The following is a 20,399-nucleotide window of genomic DNA, read 5'->3' as shown; positions in this document are numbered from 1 at the left end:
AATGGATGTATTGTCAGCTAAATGAGTTTACTGGCAAATAATTGGGTTATTTAGTAGTTTCTGAGTTCCACTTATAGACATTATAGACATGCTGGTATGCCAAAAGAGAAGCCTTACTTGGTCTGTCTAGCCTAGTTGCTACATATTTGTGCTGATCTAAATCAGTGATTTTCAAACTATTTTATGCAGAACCCTTAAATAAAACCAAACAGATAAAACATACTCACTATAACCACCCTCGAACTGAGGTTTTAAAGCAAGAATACTAAACTTTAATTAAAATGTGAAATAAGTGTTATAATCAAACTTACATAGATTTTATTTTGTACATTTAGGCAATAATCCTAAACATATAAGTTGTTTTGAACTTCTACCATGTGACTTCTTTTTAAAATTCATTTTGCAAATATTGAGTGCCTACTATGTGCTTATTATTATATTAGATATTAGGGATGTCGTGATAAAGAAAAGACGTGATTTCTGCCCTTGTTGAGCTTACAGTGTTGAGAGATTGTATAAACTTTTTGGTCTTTATGTTACAGCATGGTAAGTACTAGATTAGGGAAAATGCAGAGTGCTATGAGAACACTTGGAAGGGCATGTAACTATGAAGGACTAAGAAAGACTTCCTAGAGAAAATGATGGCTTGTTGAACCTTACCTACCATGCAAATAAATTATTTTTATTCTAACATTAACATTTATTTTCAAAAACTTACATATCGTATCAGCAAGATACACAAACTACAAACACTGGTTGCATTTCTTTGATTTTTCTTTAATTCTTAATTTTTGTGGGTACATAGTAGGTATATCTTTATGGGGTACATGAGATGTGCTATCAAATCCTAGGTTTGGCCAGGTGTGGCGGTTCACACCTGTAACCTCAGCACTTTGGGAGGCCGAGGCCAGTGGATCACTTGAGGTCAGGAGTTCAAGACCAACCTGGTCAATATGGCGAAACACCATCTCTACTAAAACTTACAAGAATTACCTGACCGTGGTGGCACTTGTCTGTAATACCAGCTATTCAGAAGGCTGAGGCAGGAGAATTGCCTGAACCCAGGAGGTGGAGGTTGCAGTGAGTCGAAATCATGCCATTGCACTCCAGCCTGGGCAATAGAGTGAGACTCTGTCGCAAAAAAAGAAAAATCTAGGTCTTATTCATTCTTTTTTTGTTGTTGTTGTTTGTTTGTTTGTTTGTTTTTTTTTTATCTATTAGCCATCCCAACCTCACCCATGCCCCTGCCTCCCCACTACCCTTCCCACTTCTGGCAACCATTCTTCTTCTCTATGTCTCCATTAGATAAATTGTTTTGATTTTTACATCCTACAAGTAAGTGAGAACATGCGATATTTATCTCTGTGCCTGGCTTATTTCACTTAAATAATGTCCTCCAGTTTTGTCCATATTGTTGCACATGACAGGAATGTCATTTTTTTTTTTTTTTTGAGATGGAGTCTTGCTCTGTCACCCAGGCTGGAGTACAGTGGCGTGATCTCAGCTCACTGTAGCCTCTACCTCTCAGGTTCAAGCAGTTCTCTGCCTCAGCCTTCTGAGTAGCTGGGACTACAGGTATCTGCCACCACAACTGGCTAATTTTTTGTATTTTTAGTAGAGATGGGGTTTCACCATGTTGGCCAGGCTGGTCTCGAACTCCTGGCCTCAAATGATCCACCTGCCTCAGCCTCCCAAAGTGCTGGGATTACGGGTGTGAGCCACCAAGCCTGGCCGAGATAGTACTCCATTGTGTATAAATACCACATTTTCTTTATTCTTCTTCTTTTTTTTTTTTTTTTTGAGATGGAATCTCGCTCTGTCACCAGGCTAGAGTGCAGTGGCACAATCTCGGCTCATTGCAACCTCCATCTCCCAGGTTCAAGCAATTCTCCTGCTTCAGCCTCCCGAGTAGCTGGGATTACAGGCATATACCACCACACCCGGTTAATTTTTGTATTTTTAGTAGAGACGGGGTTTCACCATGTTGGCCAGGATGGTCTCGATCTCCTGACCTCATGATCTGCCCACCTTGGCATCCCAAAGTGCTGGGGTTACAGGCATGAGCCACTGTGCCCAGCCTTATTCATTCATCTATTGATGGACACTTAGATTGCTTCCAAATCTTGGCAGTTATGAACAGTGTAGCAATAAATCTGGTAGTGCAAATATCTCTATGATATACTGTTTTCCTTTATTTTGGGTAGGTCCTCAGCAGTGGGATTGCTGGATCACGTGGTAGCTCTATTGTTAGGTTTTTGAGGAACCTCCAAATTGTTCTCCGTAATGGTTGTACTAATTTACATTCTCACCAACAATGTATGATGATGGTTCCCTTTAGTCCACATCCTTGCCAGCATTTGTTATTATTGCCTGTCTTTTGGATAAAAGCCATTTTAACTGGGGTGAGATATCTTACTGTAGTTTTGATTTGCATTTCTGTGGTGATCAGTGGTGTTGAGCACCTTTTCACATGCCCGTTTTTTGTTTGTTTGTTTGTTTTTTGACTCACTGCAACCTCCACTTCCTGGGTTCAAGCAATTCTCCTGCCTCAGCCTCCCAAGTAGCTGGGACTACAGGCTCATGCCACCACACCCAGCTAATGTTTTGTGTTTTAGTAGAGATAGGGTTTCACTGTGTTGCCCAGGCTGGTCTCGAACTCCTGAGCTCAGGTGATCCACCCTCCTCAGCCTCCCAGAATGCTGGGATTACAGGCATGAGCCACTGCACCAGGCCACCTGTTTAGTATTTTATGTCTTCTTTTGAGGAATGTCTATTCAAGTCTTTTGTCCATTTTTTAAATTGGATTATTACATTTTTTTCTATAGAATTGTTGCAGCTCCTTATATATTATGGTTATTAATCCTTGTCAGATGATTAGTTTGCAAATATTTTCTCGCATTCTGTTTGTTGACTATTTGCTTTACTGTGTAGAAGTTTTTTAATTTAATGTAATCCCATTTGTCCACTTTTGCTTTGGTTGCATGTGCTAGTGGCGTATTACTCAAGAAATTTTTGCTGAGACCAGTGTCCTGGAGAGTTTCCCCTAATGTTTTCTTTTTTTTTTTTTTTTTTTTTTTTTTTTGAGACGGAGTCTCGCTCTGTCGCCCAGGCTGGAGTGCAGTGGCCCGATCTCAGCTCACTGCAAGCTCCGCCTCCCGGGTTCCCGCCATTCTCCTGCCTCAGCCTCCCTAATGTTTTCTTATAGTAGTTTCATAGTTTGAGGTCTTAGATTTAAGTTGTTAATCATTTTGATTTGATTTGTATATAGTAAGATAGGGGTCTAGTTTGATTCTTCTTTATACAGATATTCAGTTTTCCCAGCACCATTTATTGAAGAGACTGTCTTTTCTCCAGTGTATGTTCTTGGTTCTTTTGTCAAAAATGAGTTCACTTTAGGTGTGTAGATTTGTTTCTAGGTTCTCTATTCTGTTCCATTGGTTTATGTGTCTGTTTTCATGCCAGTACCATGCTGTTTTGATTACTATACCTTTGCACTATAATTTGAAGTCAGGTAATATGATTCCTCCCAGTTTTGTTTTTTGCTTAAGATAACTTTGACTATTCTGGGTCTTTTGTGGTTCTGTGTAAATGTTAGGATTGTGTTTTCTATTTCTGTGATCAATGTCATTGGTATTTTTATAGGGATTGCAGTGAATCTATAGATTGCTGTAGGTGGTATGGACATTTTAACAATATTGAACATGGAATATCTTTACATTTTTTTGTGTCCTCTTCAATTTCTTTCATAGTTTTTCTTTTCTTTTTTTTTTTTTCAAGATGGAGTTTCACTCTGTTGCCTAGGCTGGAGTACAGTGGCCTGATCTTGGCTCACTGCATCCTCCGCCCCCCAGGTTCAAGTGATTCTCATGTCTCAGCCTCCCAAGTAGCTGGGATTACAGGCCACGCCAGGCTATTTTTTGTAATTTTAGTAGAGACAGGGTTTTGCCTGTTGACCGGGCTGGGTTTGAACTCCTGGCCTCAAGTAATCTACCTGCCTTGGCCTCCCAATGTGCTAGGGTTACCCGGTGTGAACCACTGCACCTGGCCTGTTTCAGTTTTTTTGAATGGTTTAAGACTTGTTTTATGACATAACATATCGTCTGTCTTTGAGAGTGATCCGTGTGCTAAGAACAATGTTTATTCTGCAGCCATTGGATGAAATGTCTGTAAGTATGTGTTTGGTCCATTTGGTTTGTAGTGCAGATTAAGTCTGATGTTTCTTTGTTGGTTTTCTGTCCGGTACATCTCTGTCCAGTGTCGCAAGTGTAGTGTTGAAGTCTCCAGCTATTACTGTACTGAGGTCTATTTCTCTCTTTAAGTCTAATAATGTTTGCTTTGTATGTCTAGGTGCTCCAGTGTTGGGTGCATATATATTTACAATTATTATATCCTCTTGCTGAGTTGACCCCTTTATCATCATATAGTGACCTTCTTCGTCTCTTCTTATACTTTTGTTTTGTAATCTGTTTTCTCTGATATGGTAGCTACTCCTGCCCTTTTGGTTAACATTGGCATGGGATATCTTTTTCCATCCCTTTGTTTTCAGTCTGTGTGTCTTTATAAGTGAAGTGTGTTTCTTGTAGGCTACAGATCATTTGGTCTTATTTTTCTATTCATGCAGCTGCATGTCTTTTGATTCATGAGTTTAGTTCATTTACATCCAATGTTATTGATAAGTAAGGACATACTCCTGCTATTTTGTTATTCATTTTCTGGTTGTTTTGCAGTTTTCTCTTCCTTCTTTTTTTTCTTGCTGTTTTGTTTTTAGTGAAAGTGATTTTTCTCTTGTGATATGATTTCATTTTTGCTTTTTATTTTTTGTGTATTCGTTGTATGCTTTTGGTTTCAGGTTACCATGAGGCTTGCAGATACTATCTTATAACCCATTATTTTAAGTTGATAACAACTTAACACTGTTTGTGTAAACAAATAAGCAAAAAGAAGACTAATGAAAACTCTACACCTTAACTTTGTACGCCTGCTTTTTAACTTTTTAAAAATTGTTTCTGTTTATATCTTACACTATGTTTTGAAAAGTTGTTGTAGTTGTTATTTTTGATTGGTTAACCATTTAGTCTTTCTACTTAAGAGTAGTTTACACACCATATTTACAGTGTTGTAATATTCTGTATTTTTCTGTTTACTATTGAGTTTTATACCTTCAGACGATCTTGTTATTGCCCATTAATGTTTTTTTCTTTCAGATTGAAGACCTCCATTTAGCATTTCTTGTTCCACAGGTCTAGTGTTGATAAAATTCCTTAGCTTTTGTTTGTCTAGGAAAGTATTTGTCTTTCAGGGTGGGGCGTGGTGGCTCACCGCTACAATCCCAGCACTTTGGGAGGCTGAGGCGGGTGGATCACCTGAGGTCAGGAGATTGAGACCAGCCTGACCAACGTGGAGAAACCCCATCTTTACTAAAAATACAAAATTAGCCAGGCACGGTGGCGCATGCCTGTAATCCCAGCTACTTGAGAGGCTGAGACAGGAGAATCATGCCAGTATCATGCTGTTTTGATTACTATTCCGGAGGCGAAGTTTGTGGTGAGCCGAGATCGCACCATTGCACTCCAGCCTGGGCAATCAGAGTGAAACTCCATCTCAAAAAAAAGTATTTATCCTTCATGTTTGAAGGATAATTTTACTGGATAAATTTTTCCTTCAGTACTTTAAATATGTCATGCCATTCTCTCCTGGCCTGTAAAGTTTGCACTGAGAAGTCTGCTGCCAGCATATTGGCACTCCATTGTATGTTATTTGTTTTTTTTCTCTTACTGTTTTCAGGATCCTTGGTTTATCATTGACCTTTGAAAGTTTGATTATTAAGTATCTTCAAAGAGTCTTATTTGAATTAAGTCTGCTTGGTGTTCTACAATCTTCTACTTGGATATTGGTATCTTTTTCTACGTTTGGGAAATTCTCTGCCATTATCCCTTTGAATTAACTTTCTACCCCATCTCTTTCTCAATCTCCTCTTTAAGGCCAGTAACTTAGATTTGCCCTTTCGGGTCTTTTTTCTAAGTTCTGAAGGCATGCCTTGCATGCCTTATTGTTGTTTTTTTTTTTTTTTTTTTTTTTTTTTTTGAGACGGAGTCTCGCTCTGTCACCCAGGCTGGAGTGCAGTGGCTGGATCTCAGCTCACTGCAAGCTCCACCTCCTGGGTTTACGCCATTCTCCTGCCTCAGCCTTCCGAGTAGCTGGGACTACAGGCCCCCGCCACCTCGCCCGGCTAAGTTTTTGTATTTTTTAGTAGAGACGGGGTTTCACCGTGTCAGCCAGGATGGTCTCGATCTCCTGACCTCGTGATCCGCCCGTCTCGGCCTCCCAAAGTGCTGGGATTACAGGCTTGAGCCACCGCGCCCGGCCGCATGCCTTATTGTTTTTTATTCATTTTTCTTTTGTCTCCTCAGCTCACTAATTCTTTCTTCTGTTTGATCAATTCTGCTATTAAAAGACTCTGAGACATTCTTTGGTATGTCAGTTGCATTTTTCAGCTCCAGAATTATTGCTTCATTCTTTTAAATCATTTCAATCTCTTCGTTAAATTTATCTGGTAGAATTCTTTCTTTGTATTATCTTGAATTTCTTTGAGTTTCCTCAAAATAGCTATTTAGAATTCCCTGTCTGAAAGGTCACGTGTTTCTGTTTCTCCAAGATTTGTCTTTGGTGTTTGGGCATTAAAGAGTTACGTATTTATTGTAGTCTTCGCAGTTTGGACTTGTGTGTATTCGTGCTTCTTGGAAAGGCTTTCCAGATATTCAGAAGGACCTGGATGTTGTCATCGCTTAGAAGCTGTATCTGCTTTAGTTGGCACCCTACACCCAGTAACTCTGTGGTTCTGACAGACTCATCATAAAGGTACTATGATGGTCTTGGACAAGATCTGGAAGAATTCTCTGAATTACCAGGCAGAGACTGTTGTTCTTTCTCTTTGCTTACTTTTTCCAAAACAAACTTTGTTTGTTCTAAGGCACCTGGAGCTTTGGGAGGAGTGACACAAGCACCCCTATGGCCATGCTACAACCAGTGGGGCTACACTGGGTCAGATCTGAAGCCAGCAGTGCACTGGGTCTCACCCAAGGCCTGCTATAACCACTTCCTGGCTACTGACTATCTTCACTCAAGGTGCTGGCACTCTACAATCACCAGGTGGCAAAGCCAGCCTGCCCTGTGTCCTTCCCTTCAGGGCAGATAGTTTCCCTAGGCCCTTGGTGACTCCAGAGGTTCTGTCTGGGAGCCAGGGACTAGAGTGAAAATCCTTAGAAGTGTACCTGGTGTTCTATTGTACTGCAGCTGAGCTGGCACTCAAACCACAAAACAGTCCTTCCCACTCATCCCTCCCCTTTGCAAAGGCAGAGGAACACCCCCGGACCTCCCCTTGGCCACTGTCACCAGCGGCCTGTGGGGAGTACTGCCAGAATACTGCCAATGTTTCCTTGAGGCCCAATGGCTTTTTTTTGTTTGTTTGTTTGTTTGTTTTTGTTTTGAGACTGAGTCTCCTGTCGCCCAGGCTGGAGTGCAGTGATGCAGTCTCAGCTCCTCCATCTCCTGGGTTCAAGTGATTCTCCTGCCTCAGCCTCCTGAGTAGCTGGGACTACAGTCCTGCACCACTATGCCTGGCTAATTTTTGTATTTTTAGTAGAGACAGGGTTTCACCATGTTGGCCAGGCTGGTCTCAAACTCCTGACCTCAAGGATCCGCCTGCCTTGGCCTCCCAAATTTACTGGGATTAAAGTGTGAGCCACCACGCCCAGCCCTAAGGGCTTTTTTGAGACAAGGTCTGGCTCTGTTGCCCAGGCTGGAGTGCAGTGGCACAATCTCAGCTCACTGCACTCTCTACCTCCCAGGCTCAAGCAGTCCTCCCACCTCAGCCTCCCCAGTAGCTGCGTGTGACACTGTGCTGGCTAATTTTTGTATTTTTTGTGGAGACAGTGTTTCTCCATGTTGGCCAGGCTGGTCTTGAACTCCTGACCTCAGGTAATGTGCCAGCCTTGACCTCCCAAAGTGCTGGGATTACAGGCGTGAGCCACCACGCCTGGTCCTTAAGGGCTCTTTAGTGAGCTTGTGGTGAATGCTGCCTGGCATGGGACTTACCCTCTGGCCCAGCACAGGTCCAGAAATGCCATCTAAGAACCAGCTTCTGGAATTGGTTCACCCTCCTACGTCAGAGCTGGTACCTAAGGTGCAAGACAAAGTCCCCTTTACTTTTCCTCCACTTTTCTCAAGCATGAGTCTTGCCCTGTAGCTGCCATGATGGGGAATGTGCTGAGTCTCACCTGAAGCCAGGAAGTTTCAGGCTCACCCAAGGCCTTTGTACATAGTACCTGGGTATTGCTGCTGATTATTCAGGGCCCCAAGGGCTCTTCAGTTAACAGAATAATGAAAGCTGTCAGGACTGAGTCTTTTCAAGGCAGTGGGTTCCCTTCTGGGCCATTGTGTATCTAGAAATGTTGTCCAGGAGCTACGACCTGGAAAGCAGTCTTCACAACTCTGACTGGTGCCCTATCCAGCTGTGGCTGAGCTGGTATCCAAGATGTAAGACAAAGTTCTCCCCACTCTTCCCTCCCGTCTTCTCTCCACAAGCAGAAGGAGAGGATCTCTTTTGGAGCCCCAAGCTGTGCAGCTTTGGGTTAAAGGAGGGGTAATGCCAACAGTCCCTTAACAGCCCTAGCTGGTGTCTCAGTAGATCGCACGCCTCCCCAGTTCACTGGCTCTGGGCCCAGTTCTGCACTAGGACTCACCTAGTAGTTGCAGTCCTTGTGGCCTGCACTATGTTTGAAGTTTATTGAGGGCCCCAGAGCACTTTAGCCTGCCGTGGTGAGGCTTGCAGGAAGTCACATTTTGACCACTGGGATCCACAATTCCCCTCTGGCTAGGGCTGGATTTTAATGCTCCCTCTGCGGACAGGAGTCAGCTAAATTTGATCCAGTTTTACTTTCTGCTATAACAGAGCAATGTTAAGCTCACTGCCTCACAATTGCTGCATTCTTTCTCTCCCTCATGCACAGAAATGCTCTCTGCACCACACTGCCACTGCCAGGGGCTGGGAGAGGGGTGATGTTGGTGATTCAAGACTTTTTTATATCTTTTTATATCTCTTTTTTCAGCAACATGAAGTCGAAACCAGGTACTGTGAGTGCTCACCTGATGTTTGGTTCTCAGGAAGATGCTTTTTTTGTGTAGATAGTTGTTAAATTGGTGTGCATGAAGCTCGGACGATCGGTGGAGCTTTCCATTTTGCCATATTGCTTCACCTCTTCCCCCTGTTTGCTTTTAGGAATCGAAACTGTGGTTTCACTTTTACATTTTAAGTAAGATAAACAAAAATATATATCAGAGGTCAGTGGGATGTGAATCATTTTCTGCAAGAGGCACTAAATTTTAGAATCCAATGTGATTAAAAATTAGTTTGTATATGTATAAACATAAATATTGGAGAGGGGAAAGCCATTGTGTTTTTTTGTATAACTATCCTGTGTATTTTCTTTTTTTAGTAGAAAGAGTTTGACTAATTATTTCAGTTGATTAAAGCACAATACTAAAGACTCCAGGGTAGGACCTGCAAACTTTTTCTGTAAAGGACCGTATAGTAAATATTTTATGCTTTGTGAGCCATACAGTTTTTGTTGCAACTAGTCAACTCTCAACTCCACTGTGGATAGCATGTAAATGGATGGGAGTGGCTGCTTTCCAGCAAAATTTACTTAAAAAAAAAACACACCGGTAGCATTTGACCCACAGGTTGTAGTTTGACAACCCCTTCTTCTAGGATGAAGATTTTGGTCTCCATATGTAAACTTGGTGTCTTTGTTTTGTTTGAAGGCTAGTAATAGTAGTACAACTCTGGTCAGTTTCTCCCAAATGAGTATCCTGGCCACAGATATAAAGCAATCAAAACAGTGGGAGAAAAAAAGAACTGAAAGTGCTTTTGTCAATAATTAGAGGAGATAAAAATATCAACTGTGGAAATAAAAGCAGTATTATTAAATGTATGCTTCTTAAATTGGATTATTTGTACCTTCAGTGCTAAGCCACAGGATCAAGCAAATTGGACAGTCATATAGTGAGTCAAAAATGCATGTGTCGCTGGGCGCAATGGCTCACACCTGTAATCCCAGCACTTTGGGAGTGTGAGGTGGGTGGATCACCTGAGGTCAGGAATTCCAGACCAGCTTGACCAATATGGTGAAATCCCGTCTCCACAAAAGTACAAAAAATTAGCTGGGCATGGTGATGGGCACCTGTAATCCCAGCTACTTAGGAGGCAGGAGACTTGCTTGAACCTGGGAGGTGGCGACAGAGCAAGACTCTGTCAAAAAAAAAAAAAAAAAGAATGCAAGCGTCTTAGGCATGTTTTATATTTCTGGCTCTGTTACTTATGTGACCTTGTTTACTTTCTTAAATGCTAAGCCTTAGTATACTCATCTGTACGATCATAATAATAGTATACATTTCATAGGACTGTTTAAATGAGATAATATATGTGAAGTCTACTTTAATGATAGCTTTTATAATTTTATTATTGGAACATAAAATTTGAATTTTTTTTTTTTTTTTTTTTTTTTTAAGACGGAGTTTCGCTCTTGTCGCCCAGGCTGGAGTGCAATGGCATGATCTTGGCTCACCGTAACCTCTGCCTCCCGGGTTCAAGCGATTCTCCTGCCTCAGCCTCCCAAGTAGCTGAGACTACAGGCATGTGCCACCATGCCCGGCTAATTTTTGTATTTTTAGTAGAGACGGGGTTTCACCATCTTGGCCAGGCTGGTCTCAAACTCCTGACCTCATGATCCACCCACCTCGGCTCCCAAAGTGCTGGGATTACAGGCATGAGCCACCGCGCCCAGCCAAATTTGAGTGAATTTTAAGGTAGAGTCTGAATTATAGTGAACATTTTAGCTTCCCTTCTTGATAATGCATACTGAAGACCTGACAGTCCTCTACCCCCTTCCATGGAAGGAGGTAGGGTAATGGTGTTATATATGTGTTTGTTCTCTTTTTCTATTAGGAATACTTCAGGGCAAAAGTTCGGAAAACATGAAAATTATATAAACCATTAAAACATGAAAATTATATAAACCATTATTTTTACTAAAAATTAACAATAAGCATAATACATCTCACTGAAAATGCAACAGATATAGACCAATCCTTTTAAAGTGCCATTAGAAGTAAGAACTATAGACAATATCTCTTAAGTTTTATTTGTCCATCCATCCGTCTCATATTTATTGAGTACCTATTTGGACACCAGCATTGTCTGGTTAGATTTATATAGTTACTGAGTGATTCATTTTGTTCCCTTTCAGATATTGCTTAGTTTTAATGTATATGTGATTGTTCACAAATTATATAGTTACTTTTGTTATTCTTCAATGGAAAGTTAGCTGGTTTTGTTTAGTTTGTAAATGTTAGATCAACTTTATTTGTTTCTTTGGTGGTTTTTCTTCTCTTAAGTGCAACATCTCCGTAGGGTCTGCATTTGGCTCCTTTTGTTTTACTTTCTACCTCTCCCTCACCCACAGCTTTAGTTGTCTCCTTTAAGGAAAATTACTGTCAGTTATGTCTTTGAGGCAAATGTTTCTCTTGAGTGACTTGACAGTCCTGCCATTACTTTCAACTAAGAAAGGTTTGTCTTGTTTTCCTCACTTTGTGTGTGTGTGTGTGTGTGTGTGTACAGTAGTTTTTTTTTTGAGACGGAGTCTCTCTCTGTCGCCAGGCTAGTGTGCAGTGGCACAATCTCGGCTCCCCGCAACCTCTGCCTCCTGGGTTCAAGCGATTCTTCTGCCTCAGCCTCCCGAGTAGCTGGGACTACAGGCACATACCACCGCACCTAGCTAATTTTTCTGTTTTTAGTAGAGACGGGGTTTCACCATATTGGCCAGGATGGCCTCGATCTCTTGACCTCGTGATCCGCCCACCTTGGCCTCCCAAAGTTCTGGGATCACAGGCGTGAGCCACTGTGCCCAGCCTGTGTACGGTAATTTTTAAAATTACTCTTACCCAGGGTTGAAATATGGAAGTTGTCTTTGACTCTTCTCTTGTTTTCCATATCCATTAGCTGCCATGACCTCTGCATTCTTATTTAGAGACTTTAAATCTTTTAGCAATCTCCTAATCCTACTGCCAGCCTCTCTACTTATTCTTAACTATACCTCACTCAGCAGAATATTATTCATAAAATACAACTGATTCTGTTACTTTTTAAATCTAAAACCTTATTTCTCCATGTATCAGCTTTTGCCACAGTAACATTCTGTAACAAAACATGCCAGAACTCATTGGCATGCAATGATGCGCATTCTATTTCCTACAGGATTGGCCTTGTTTTAGCCTGAGCCTTGGCTGAGGTTGGCTAACCTAGAGAGGATTGAGGTCAGCTTATTTCCCAACTGCATGTTGAATCCAGTTTTGCTCCCCGTGCCTCTCATTCTCTTTAGCAGTTTAGCTGGGGGCAGTTACATGCAGATTTTGTTTCCTTAGCTGATGCTGTTCTCTGCCCAGAATGTTCTCCTTCAAACCTTTTTTTTTTTTTAAATCTTTTCCATTCACTTTCCTTTTTGATTTTTGTTTGCAGTATCTTCAAACCTACAGAAACATTGAAAACAAATATAATTAAAACCTGTGTGCCCTCCATTCTAGATTCAGCAGTTGTTAACATACTGTCACATTTGCTTTATATATGTTGTGTGTGTATTCTTTTTTCATGAATCATTCGAAAGAAAAATGTAGATATCATCCTTTAATACTTCATATTTCATCTCTTAAGAATATAGGCATTTTTCTGTGTAACAGCAGTAGCATTATTTCTCTTAAGGAAGTTAACTATAATTCTATAATATCATCTATCTGTGCATTCATATTTCAGATTTCCTCATTTATAGCAAAAATGTTGTTTATATTACTGCTTTTTAAATAACTAGAGTCCAGTCAAATTTTGTTTTTTGTGATTGTTGAGTCTTGCTACTCCTTTCTGATTCGTGAACATAGTGAATGACTCTTCAGTTTCTCTCAGCAGTGCTTTGTAGTTTTCAAGGATTTTGCATATTCTTTTAAAAATTTTATTCGTTCTCTTTCTCAAAAATATATTCCTAAATGTTTTATGTTTTTAATGCTATTGTAAATGATTTTTAAAAATTTTATTTTCCAATTATTTGTTGCTAGTACAGAGAAATTCTTCTTTTTTTTTTTTTTTTTTTTTTTTGAGACAGAGTTTCACTCTTTTTGCCCAGGCTGGAGTGCAGGCGTGATCTCGGCTCACCACAATCTCCGCCTCCCAGATTCAAGCGATTCTCTGGTCTCAGCCTCCCGAGTAGCTGGGATTACTGGCATGCACCACCATGCCTGGCTAATTTTGTATTATTAGTAGAGATGGGGTTTTTCCATGTTGGTCAGGCTGGTCTCAAACTCCCAGCCTCAGGTGATCTGCCCACCTCAGCCTCCCATAGTGCTGTGATTAGCAGCGTGGGCCACCGCCCAGCCTTTTTTTTTCTTCTTCTTTGAGACAGAGCTTCACTCCTGTCACCTGGGCTGGAGTGCAATGGTGAGATATTGGCCCACTGCAACCTCTGCCTCCTGGATTCAAATGATCATCCTGCCTCAGCCTCCCAAGTAGCTGGGATTACAGGTGCCCACCACCACGCCCAGCTAATTCTTAACATTTTTAGTAGAGACGGGGTTTCACCATGTTGGCCAGGCTGGCCTCAAACACCTGACCTCTGGTGATCTGCCTGCCTTGGCCTCCCAAAGTGCTGGGATTACAGGCATGAGCCACTGTACCTGGCCTACAGAAAATAAATTGAGTTTTGAGTGTTGGCCTTTTACCCTGTGATCTTGATAAATTCTTAGTTCTGGTAGTTCTCTTACAGATTGATTCATTTGGCTTTTTTAATATATACAATCATGTTATTTTCTTGGCATATTTTATTAACTAAGAATTCCAGTACAATGTTGAATATAAGTGGTTATGGTGGTCATTCTTGCCTAGTTCCTAATCTTAGAAAGAAAGCATTCAGTATCTTAACAGTAAGTATAATGTTGAATGTCAGGGGGTGGGGGATGGGGGGTAGGGGGCGGTTAGATGGGTTTTATCTGTTTGAAGAAATTTTCTTCCATTTCTCATTTGCTGAGAGTGTTTATTATAAATGGATGTTGAATTTTATCAGGTGTTGTTTCCATCTGTTGAGATGAACAGATGATATTTTTTCTCCTTTTTTTCAGAAATATTGTGAAATTCATTGATAGTTGGATATTAAACCAACCTTGCATTCTTGGGATCAACTTTACTTGGTGTTATATGTATATTATACTTTATATATATTATTGGATTTAATTTGTTAATATTTTATTGAGGGTTTTATATCTGTGTTCATGAGGGATATTGATCTGTAATTTTTATTTCTCATATTGCTGTCAGCTTTTGGTATCAAGTTTATTCTGGCTTCATTAAATGAATTAAGAAATGATCCTTCTTTATTTTCTGAAAAAGTTTGGTTAAGATTGGTATTACTTCTTTATTAAATGTTTGATATAATTCATCAGTGAAACTATTTTGGCCCTGGAGTTTTCTTTTGGGAAAATTTTTAATTTCCTATTAAATTTAAAAAATAAATATAGGACATTTCAGGTTTTCTAGTTCTTCATGAGTCAGTTTTACCAAGATATGTATGTAATCATGTTTCTTCTTTAATTCCTGATAGTGGTAATTTGTGTCATCTCTTTTTCTTGGTCAGTCTGACTGTAGGTTTATTCATTATTATCTTTTCAGATAACCCATTTGCTTTTAATTTCTTCTCTAGTGTTTTTCTGTTTTCTCTTTCATTGATTTCTCTTCATTTCCTTCCTTCTGCTTGATTTTTGCTTAATATGATCTTTTTTTTTCTAGAGTCTTAAAGCAGAAACTTTGATCATTGATTTAACCTTTATTTCTAATATGATCATTTAATGCTATAGATTTTCTTTCTTTTATGCCTGGATTTATTAGCATCCCACAAATTTTTGTGTGTTTTTACTTTTAAGTTAAAAATATTTCCTAAAGCCCCTGTTTCCTAGCTCCAACATTTGGGTCTTCTCTGAATCTGACTCTGTTGATTGCTTTGTCTCTAGTCACTTTTTTGTTTTGTTTTGTTCAGTTTAATAATTTTTTTTTTGAGACAGAGTCTTGCTCTGTCACACAGGCTGGAGTGCAGTGGTGCAATCTCAGCTCACTGCAACCTCCACATCCTGGGTTCAAGTGATTCTTGTACTTTAGCCTTCCAGGTTGCTGGGATTATAGGCATGTGCCACCACAGCCAGCTAATTTTTTTATTTTTTGTAGAGACAGGGTTTTGCCACATTGGCCAGGTTGGTCTTGAACTCCTGACTTCAGGTGATCTGTCTGCCGTCACCTCCCAGAGTGCTGGGATTACAGGCATGAGCCACCACTCCCAGCCTGTTCAGTTGGTTTTTGCTATGTCTCATAATTTTGGGTTATCTATAAAATAGTAAGAAACTGAAATCAGTAGGTTTAAAGCTTATAAATTGGTACACCTCTCCTATCTGGTATTAGTGTAAGGATTTGAGTTTATTTAGTCAGAGGTTACGCTGGGATTGAATTTTTAATTTGTTATAAATACCTTCATTACACTACAGGCCTCTAATGCTAGAGGAATTTGAGGCCTCTAACACTGGAGGAATTTGAGGCCTGTAGTACGGTGTGTTTAGGGTGGAAGTGGAGTGTCAGATGGTTTTTGTGAATGTTTGTGCCCCACTTTGCATGCCTACTCCTTAGAGGGATTTTCTTCTCACTCTTTCCTCTTGTCAGTTGTAAACTGGTGTTGCTTGTTACTCAGTCCTTTCAAGATTGGTAGAGGAGAGGGAACAGAAATGGTTCTTGGTTGTTACAGCATAGCCTTGGTTTTAGGTAAATTATGTGTGCGTGGACCTCGCATGGAACTTTATCAGAATTCCCTCCCCTTTTCCCTGTGGCAACCAAACTGCTTTGGATCTTTTTGTGTGGCAGTTTCTGCTCCCTCCCCCAGCAATTGCAGAGCTCTGGTCCTACTGATATAAGATTCTGAGCCTAGGACTGTTCTTGTCACCTTTCCTCCCAGGAATTGAAGGTTTTTCCCTCCCTCAGCAACGAGACATGGGTTTGCTTCCCCTTCCTCAGTGGCTGAAGGCTTTTGCTCTGTGTGAAGGAAGGATCTGGACAGGGTGGCGGGCCTTTGTTCCTTTCTCACATGGCAGCTAATTCCTTGTACCATTGAGAGAGGCTCTTGATCTTCTGCCTTGTTTCCTTTTTTTCCCCCTCTGCCTTGTTTCCAGTTGTTTTCATGGGCACCCAGTGGCAGTCTATGGGCAAGAGGCTGTGAGTGCCAGTTGCCTGGGACTCTGCTGGGTTTCATACTATCAAGCTACCCCACACTCAGCTTGAAGTGATCCTTAAAATTTTAGCATATTACTTCTGCTTGTATGACAATAGTAGTTTCCTCTTGCTGCCTGCCACAAATGAGCCATTTCTGGCACCTTATTACCTTTTGTAAGCATTTGTTGATCCTTGGATTCAGGCTACTTAGTTATCTTGTAGCTTTAGCTCTCTTACAGGTTCAAGAAAAGTTTTCAGTAATTTACAAGTGTTTTGTTTAATTGCCAGTATTCTAGGATTTTCCAAATCTTCTATTACTGATTTTAGTTTAATTGCATTGTGGACAAAGAACGTATGTTGTATACTTTGGATTCTTTTAAATGTATGAAGACTTACTGTATGGTCCAGGATTTGGTCTATCTTAGTGAACATTTCATGTACAATTGTTAGGTGAAGTGTTCTATGACAGTGAGTGCAAGTTGGTTTAAATTGTTCAGATCATCTATACTTGCTGGTTTTGTCTATTTTTTTCTGGTTTTGTCTATTTTTTTCTATCAGTTAATGAGAGCAGTGTTAAAAATCTCCAACTATGATGGTGGTTCTGTTGATTTCTCTTTCATTTATTTTCAAGGTCTGCTATTTTGGATTGTTGTGACTTCTTGGTGAATTAATCCTTTTATTATTATGAAATGTGCCCCTTTTCCTCTAGAAATGCTTGTTTCGAACTCTTATTGTAAGACTAGCCTCTCTGGCCAGGTGCGGTGGCTCACGCCTGTAATCCCAGCACTTTGGGAGGCCGAGGTGGGCGGATCACGAGGTCAGGAGATCGAGACCATCCTGGCTAACATGGTGAAACCCCATCTCTACTAAAAATACAAAAAAAAACAAATAAATAAATAACTGGGCGTAGTGGCTGTCGCCTGTAGTCCCAGCTACTCAGGAGGCTGAGGCAGGAGAATGGCATGAACCTGGGAGACGGAGCTTGCAGTGAGCCAAGATTATGCCGCTACATTCCAGCCTGGGCAACAGGGCGAGACTTCATCTCAGGAAAAAGAAAAAGGAGTAGCCTCTTAGCTGTACTTTCTGTTGGTTTATTGGGTTTGAGTTTTATTTATTTATTTATTTATTTATTTATTTATTTACTTTTAGCAGGTCTTACTTTGTGCATTCATGGTTTAGAGTTAGCCAAGGATGTGGGGGGAGTTTGCACACAGATTTTGGGGCTTCGTCTTCTGGATTCCTTTCTTTGATTTTTTTATTCCTCACTGGCTGGCTGTGCTGGCAGCTTCAGTCTCTGTCTGTTAAGACTGCTGCTTTCTGCTTGAGCTCTATCCTCTGCTTGTGTCCATTCCTGTTTCTGCCTACTTTTGGTGGATCTTCAGTGTTTTTAAGTACAGCAGTTTTCTTTAATGTATTGTCTAGAGTTATAATTGTTAGTGTCAGGAAGATTAGTCTGATACAAAGTATTATGCCATATTTAGTACCAGAATTCCTCTAGTCTCTTTTAATTTAGAATAGCTCCTTTTTTTTTTTTTTTTTCGATCCCTGCTACCTTGACTTTTTGAAGACTCTTGGCCAGTTTTCTTATAAAAGTTTCATAATCAGGATTTGTCTGATTGTTTCCTCATGGTAATATTTATTTAACTTGTTCCTCTATCCCTTGTATTTCCTGTAACCTAGAATTTAGATTAGGAGACTTGATTGGATTTGGGTTAAACCATTTTTCCTTCATAGATCATTCGTATGCTTCCTGTTGATTTATATCACCAAGAACATAATATTTCGTTGTTCCAGTGTTGGTGATGATTAGTTAGATCACTTGATTAAGATGGTGCTCTGCACTGTAAAGATTTGTTCTTATCTTTGTAATTAATAGATAATCTCTGGGGTGGTAATTTGCATCCTCTTCATTTTTCACATCATGTCCAGATATCACTTCCTAAAATTTATTCTAATCAGATGCCAGCACAGAGCAACACTTAACAAGCATTAGCTGCTATTCTTATTAAGGTCCCATTTCCCAACCATAAGTCTTTATAGTATCTAGTTTATATATACCATATATACTTTAATCATCCATATCTCATACTGTGTTGTAGTTATAAAGACATGTCTTTCTTTTCTAGATTTTGGGGTACTGAATGCAGATATCACATCTTACAAATCTTTGGGTCTCCCATAGCACTTAACTAGCATTTTGCATATAGTAGGCACTCAGTAATTATTTTTTGTAGGAAGAAAATATTAGCTAAGAATATCCCCAAAGCATTTTTTTCTTTAGACATTTTAAATTTCTCTGTCTTGGCCGGGTGCAGTGGCTCACACCAGTAATCCCAGCACTTTGGGAGGCCGAGGCGGGCGGATCACAAGGTCAGGAGATCGAGACCATCCTGGCTAACACGGTGAAACCCCGTCTCTACTAAAAACACAAAAAATTAGCCGGGCGTGGTGGCAGGCGCCTGTAGTCCCAGCTACTCGGGAGGCTGAAGCAGAAGAATGTCGTGAACCCGGGAGTTGGAGCTTACAGTGAGATGATATTGTGCCACTGCACTCCAGCCTGGGCGACAGAGCAAGACTCCACCTCAAAAAAAAAAAAAAAAAATTTCTCTGTCTTGAGTACTGGTTAAATTTAATGTCAATTACATTTTCTTTTGTAGGTAAATGAGAAAACGGGACAGATTATACAGTATGATAAATTTTATATACATGAAGTACAAGAATTGATAGACATAAGGAATGATTATATCAACTGGGTCCAACAGCAGGCCTATGGAATGGTAGGTTTTCTGTGCAATTTGTGATTTCATTTTTATGTATCATTTTTATGTATATGTATCTAATAAAAAAAAAGAAACAATTACTTGGTTTTGAAATGAGAAAGTTTTTTCAGAACTTTATCCAGAACTTACTTTTTAAATAAAAAAACATTGCAAAAGGAGTGCTATATATTATACAGTATATATATATACAGACATTCTAGTCTTTTACCAAAGCCAAACCAAAGAGATGGATTATACTTAAAAAAGAGAAAAACTGCAAATGTGAAATGGATTTTTAACTCATTTATTTTCCATGAGATTGCCTCTTATTTCTCCAATGTTGAAAATACTGGCATTCTTCATACTGGAACTCCTAAGAATGCATTATTGTTATGAAATTGGTGCTTCAAGACTACCAAAAGAGGGCTGGGTGCGGTGGCTCATGCCTGTAATCTTAGCACTTTAGGAGCCCGAGACAAGTGGATTGCCTGAGCTCAAGATTTCAAGACCAGCCTGGGTAACATGACAAAACGCCATCTCTACTAAAAATACAAAAAATTAGCCATGTATGGTGTTACATGCCTGTAATCCCAACTACTCAGAAGGCTGAGGCATGAGAATCACTTGAACCTGGGAGGTGGAGGTTGCAGTGAGCTGATTATGTGTTTACTTTTATTTCAGATTTTTTATATAAATGTGGGTGCACACATCTTTTCATGTGGCCAAGTCTTTAATAACTACACACTTACTATCCCATTAAAATAGTACCATGGTCTTACATAAAACTTGAATTAGGCACATAAAATTTTAATGCAGAAATGGGTAAGCAGCTAGATACAAAATATTTAGGTTTACTATTCTTATTTGCTAGCCATTTTTGTATACTTGAGGTCCACTTTTCTGCACACAGGTAATTTAATATGTATGCAGCAGTTATATAATAGAAGGATGAGTAACCTTTCATTGCTTGCTAGGCACCAGCTTGTAAGCTTCTTGTGGATGGGTATGTCAGTCAACCAGCACCTGTGACAGTGTTTAGAATATGTCTAGTAAGCACTAAAAAAGTATAGTAGTTTTTGAATGGCAGTCTGGCTACTGCATGCTGTTTTTAGGATACTCCCACCTCCCAGAATCAGGTTGCTTCTAGACATTTTTTCCTTAGTGCAGTTGGGTCTGTACTGGGAGAGACTCATTGACTCTTCTCCTGAGTCACCTTGAGGCTGGGTCAGGTTTATAGACATTCTGTAGATTTAGGTGTACTCACTTGCTTATTCAACAAACAATGAGAATCTGTTATA

The 20,399-nt window shown here is 40.0% G+C and overlaps 1 protein-coding gene across 11 annotated transcripts in view; it reads left to right on the top strand.

Moving 5' to 3' along the window:
* The window catches only part of HERC4 (HECT and RLD domain containing E3 ubiquitin protein ligase 4), a 149,833-nt gene that overhangs the window by 84,015 nt on the left and 45,419 nt on the right, over nucleotides 1–20,399 (top strand). For all 11 annotated transcript variants that reach the window (XM_003903874.4, XM_003903875.4, XM_009214831.3 and 8 more), the window contains one exon: nucleotides 19,000–19,119. In XM_003903874.4, the coding sequence (XP_003903923.1) occupies nucleotides 19,000–19,119 (120 nt within the window). The remainder of the gene's footprint in view (nucleotides 1–18,999; nucleotides 19,120–20,399) is intronic.

Source organism: Papio anubis, chromosome 11 (assembly GCF_008728515.1).
Source record: "Papio anubis isolate 15944 chromosome 11, Panubis1.0, whole genome shotgun sequence".
Taxonomy (NCBI): Eukaryota; Metazoa; Chordata; class Mammalia; order Primates; family Cercopithecidae; genus Papio; species Papio anubis.
Note: the sequence above shows the minus strand (reverse complement) of the source record. Positions and strands in the feature narration are given on the sequence as shown.